Raw genomic sequence first — 5,124 nt, forward strand, 5'->3', positions numbered from 1 at the left:
AAACCCACATTGTATATTATTTGACCATGGCAGTGGATAATAAAGGTCGCCAAGTTAAGTACTAAAATTGATCACAATGTAGCTTAACTAAAAAGAAAATAATCGTATCCCAAGTTTATGTGATATAATCACTGTAATACTGCTTTGGTGGAAAAGCCCCCGGACCACATCAAGGTACAGTATCATGCCGAGGGGAATCCGATGATGTTTCATACTTGTACGAATATGTCTTGGTGTCACAGATTTTTTGTTTATTTTCGTTTCTCTACGCTCGATTACACAAGGAAAAAGGAAAATAATTATCACCATAATCACAATACCTTTTCCATGAACATCCGAAAAGAACATGTTATGTGACGTCATGCTCGAATGGCTCCGGCATTTGACATGTTCAATTGGCTCCGCACAGTGTCTCCGCCTAACTATGAATATAGTAACTATACTAGTAACAATTGAGGTTTTATCGTAGTTTTACCCATTGGTACCAGGATAGTGTTTCGAAGAAAGTTGCTGAACAAAATTCACCTTTGATAAGGTCGTTTATTTCAAAAAATGGAACCTGGATCGCAATATGTATACATAAACTGAATAAGTCAACACAGTAAAATTATTTACAATAATGTGCACCTACCAACTAATGAACTATAGAAATAATCAATTTCCAATGCAAAAACACAATGCATAAACCGCCTATTGGATTGCTCACATAGCAGTATACGTGGATAATTAAAACTATAAAAAATAAATAAGCATAATTTCAATAAAAGCTTACAGTAATTGGGAAGCGACTTCCAGAGTACTGCTATAAAAGGATGGGAAGCGAAACGTGGTTTCAGTTGTAATTTCAAATTATCTATTGATAACTTATGTACTTCCCAGACAGCATCACAGCATACCTATCGTATAACGGCGTTCAATCCTGGCACACGTGCCTACGTTCTGAACTACCCTCCGGTCTCACAGGTTTACCTTCTGAAGCCAGTTTTAAATCCCTTTATAGAAGTCATCAATTTAGCCATCAGTGGAGCCTTTTTCGGTTTCATTGGCTGAAAAACTGCAAAAAATAAAATCGATTAATTTCATCCTGCAGAAGAGTGTTAGTTTTCGATGCCCCACAACATACCTTGAACTTGAGCATTATCTCTCGCCCCGGGAACAACCTTTAGTCGCGAATCGCCTGCTTTCGCTACATTGGACGTAGCATTCTTTAGAGCTGCAACCCGAGCTGCAGGAGAAACTACCGGTGTTCGATCCGTACCATATTTCACCTGCTTACTTAGTACGTTTCGTGGTGGCTTTACCGCAGAATCGACATAGGCCAACTGTGTCTTACGCACCGGAGCCTTCTTCTCCTCGATGGACTGCTTTATGTTCTGGGTTAAACTTTTCAGCTTTGCATCCCTTTCTTCAGAGCAACGCTACAAGGACAGCAAACGTTAGTACATTCATATTTTTAGGTTAAACGCGAGGAAATACTTACAATGTACATTTCTCGCCACGACTCGCATTCTTCTTCCTTACGTTTCTGGCTCCGGAACGTTCGCTTACATTGAAGTTCCCATAGTGTGTCGGTGTCTTCCATCAAGTAGGGATTAAAATGTTCCAGGTTAAACAACTGCTGAGGCGTCGCCCGTTCAATGACCGGTTTCAGCAGGTCGAAAGGTATACCACCAAAACTGTCGATGAGATCGATGTTTTCTTGCAGCAAACGAATGCACAAATCAAACAGTTTCGGTACTCCTTCTTTGGAGTTTTTCACACCAGAGTAAACTTTCGTCCGAAGATTCTTCGACTGCATACTGTGGCCGAGTGCTTCCTCCTCGGTCATCTGCCGCTTCTGCGGCCGCCCGTTGTTAGAAAACACACACTCCATAACGGTTTGATTCAAAGGCATTGGCTTGTAGTGCGGAGAGATCATCGGCAGAGATTCAACTATCTCGGACACCTCCGGCAACGGTTCCAGTTTAATTTTCTGTGCCAGCAAGGTAGGAGTCGAGGAACAGCTACTGTGGCTACTGCTACTAACGGTGCTGCTGGGTGACAATTTATCTCTACTCTTGTCGGATTTCTCTTTCTTAATCTTGGTCGCTGGAGGTGGCATACTGGTTGGCGATTTTTTAATTTTATCCACATTTCCCTTGTTGGACGATTTTTTCTTCGAGGAAGATGGCATACCAATCATTGCCAATGCATCAGCAAAACTAGATCCTCCGGCGCTGTCCAAGCCTTCAACATCTTCGTCAGAATTGTCGAGTTCTTCTTTTTTAATTTTTATAGACTCTTTCTTTATTTTAGAAGACATCTTTTTGTCTTTTTCCCTACTGCTTCCTCCGCTGGAGCTAGACTTGCTACTCTGTGATTTTTCTTTTTTACTATTACTACTGCTGTTTTCGCTAGATCTATGCTTCTCACTGGATTTCTCCTTTTTAACTTTTTTAGTCTCACTATAATCTTCTTCATCAGACGGTCGCCGACGTTTGGTACTTTCTGTCACACAATCTTTTGATGAACTAGAGTGATGTATTTCGTTGGAAGTGTGTTTTTCTTTACTGCTACCGTGAGTGCTTTCTTTTTCTTTAGACTGACTAGAATCTTTCCTGGTGCTACTGCTATCGGTTTTGCTACTGTGCTTATCTTTCCTATCTTTGTCGCCATGCCTGGAGGATTTACTCGAAGAGGACGATGAATGCTTTCTGCTGCTGTGATGATTAACCTTTTCCCGCCCACTGCCTTCGGATCGATCCTTGTCACGATCCGTTCGTACTTTGTGATCTTTTGAGGATGATTTTCTATGACTATTACCACTACTGCTACTACTACTGCTTCCATTTTCTTTAACAATTCGATCATCACGACGACGTTCACTCGTTGATTCATGTTTTTGAGTTTGTTCCGGTATACCCGAAAAGGTAGCAGTGTGTTGATCACTGTCGTACCCATTCTGATGGGTGTCGCCTTGGTCGTCTGATTCATCCTGTTGTGGTTCATCAGCGTCACTTTCCTGTTGCTGCTGCCGTTCGTCCACTTCCAGGCGCGATTCCTCATAGTTGTCTGTAATGAAAAATAACGAATGAATTTTTATTTATTCTAATCTGTTCGTTATAATGTTGTTGCTATAAACTATGACGCTACGTGTTGAATAACCCCGTTTAATCTCGATCATGTATAACATTCTCAGATATAAAACAAATTTTTAATTAAAAGTTAAAATACAGATCTCAACGGAACACAAAAACATGCATAAAGAAGCAAAATGGAATCTAGATTTGCTGGAAGATTTTCTTTCTAGTCGGCGAAAAAAATTTAACTATTAACAGAAGATTAGCAAAGGATAATTGTAATTTGACAACCGAATTGATTTTTATTTCGGACTCTAGGACAACTCTTTCGCAAGGATCAGCACATAATTACGATTACCATTTCTTAATTCCTTTACCTGATTTTATTCGTCGATATATCTAACAATTTCTATAAATGTAATCAAATCAACTAACGCCGCTTACCTTCATCTTCACCGTCGTCACCGTGGCCTGAATCGTCCTGGGCCTCATGACTCTCATCTTGCTCCCCACCATCGTCGGATTCTTCGGCAGCGACCATCGTTTTCCATTTAGTTACCAGGGCTTTCGCCGCCACACCAACCTCACCATCGTACTTGCGCAGTCCGTTAACCGTTCTCCCGATTCCGGTCTCCTGCAGGTGCTGCACCGAAATAGGCAACCGATACAATTTGGCAATACAATGCAGCAACTGAAACAGATTGGAGCATGATTTTTGATTAGAGAATTGACTAAGTAACTATTAATAATTATGCGAACATTTGACCTAAATCGACAAATAGACAATTTTTCGAGGATCACACATCTGTAGAGACAATCAGCTTATAGATCAGAGCGACCCGATAACTAATGCAATTACCTTAAGCCCATAGAAAATATTATTTCATTGGAAACGAGCCTAACGTTTTGTTGCGTGACATTTTACTTTAGTTGCACACAGTGATTATAATTTAAATGCCCACTCATAAACTAAAATTTCTATATCTGTGTTAATTAAGCAGGATTTCGAACGCTGTTATTTTTAACAGCGTTCGAAATCCTGCTTAATTAACAGGCGAAATATTAAGACGGAGTCATAATCCCTATTTTCCTTCTGGCAACGCAACTGAATCGCATACTTTACGCCCAGTGGAATCTCTGCTACTAATCCGATTGTGCCTCATTAACAGCTGGATCCATTCGAAATAGCATAATCCCCCACCACTGTTTCCCACTCCGGAGCGATCAGCTGAACACTTACCCTTGCTTTATCATTCAGCGACTTATCAATGCTTTTCTGGTAGTGGTTTATGATTTCCACCACGGTCATCCTTCCACCATCGGCAGCCATTCTAGACCTACGTTGAAATGTGCACCGATTGATGCACAAACTATGCAATCACTGTCGACGTAAGCCAATCTATACTCGGAAAGGTTAGACCACTTTTCAGCACAAGGTGCATTGAATTTCTTTCGTTCTTCCGAACGAACAAACGGGAAACACTGCACGAAAACTACGAACGTTCACCCACTCATCCGTCGGAACGGAACCAATAACTGTAACTAGCTAATGGTAGGAACACTCCCCGAGAATAACGCAGGCCGAGAACAAAGTGAATCCCCTAATTAATGCACAATTTCGCCTATCTTAAAACACGTCGCAATACGCCATTATGCTTACGTACGATCGAGAAAGTCCGATGAGACACTTTTGCACTACTGCCACTTTGATGGAGGAAAATCATCCGTAACGCACACTGTAAAACACATCGAACACTTTTTGACGTATTTGCTGAATACTGCACAGCCAACACGCTACCGACAAAGAATTCAAAGCACTGATTAAAAAACTGATCTAACGAGTCAGTTCGTTTTGGAAAAAAGGAGACAAAATCTGCTTTCACTGGATGACAAATTCAAAATGAGATGCATAATAATGCAGTCTACATGTTTTAAATTCAGCCAATTTTCTCATCTTGCTCGCCCTGAGCCGGACCTAACCTATAGACTACCCAGCAAACAAAGCAATCAGTTTCTCTTACTACCCGATTCTGTACCTATCGTTCAAACAGTATACAGCGAGGTT

At 40.9% G+C, this 5,124-nt stretch overlaps 1 protein-coding gene across 1 annotated transcript; it reads right to left on the reverse strand.

Annotated features, from left to right (window-relative positions):
- Window positions 1-535: 535 nt before the first annotated feature.
- LOC131677081 (transcription elongation factor B polypeptide 3) lies at window positions 536-4,793 on the reverse strand. The gene is made up of 5 exons (XM_058956656.1): window positions 4,300-4,793; window positions 3,504-3,750; window positions 1,481-3,051; window positions 1,124-1,418; window positions 536-1,054 (listed from the first exon to the last, which is right to left on the reverse strand). Exons 1-5 carry the CDS (start codon window positions 4,387-4,389, stop codon window positions 966-968), a joined length of 2,292 nt encoding a protein of 763 aa, XP_058812639.1. The 5' UTR covers window positions 4,390-4,793; the 3' UTR covers window positions 536-965.
- Window positions 4,794-5,124: the final 331 nt, after the last annotated feature.

The sequence above is a fragment of the Topomyia yanbarensis genome, chromosome 1, assembly GCF_030247195.1.
Source record: "Topomyia yanbarensis strain Yona2022 chromosome 1, ASM3024719v1, whole genome shotgun sequence".
Classification (NCBI taxonomy): Eukaryota; Metazoa; Arthropoda; class Insecta; order Diptera; family Culicidae; genus Topomyia; species Topomyia yanbarensis.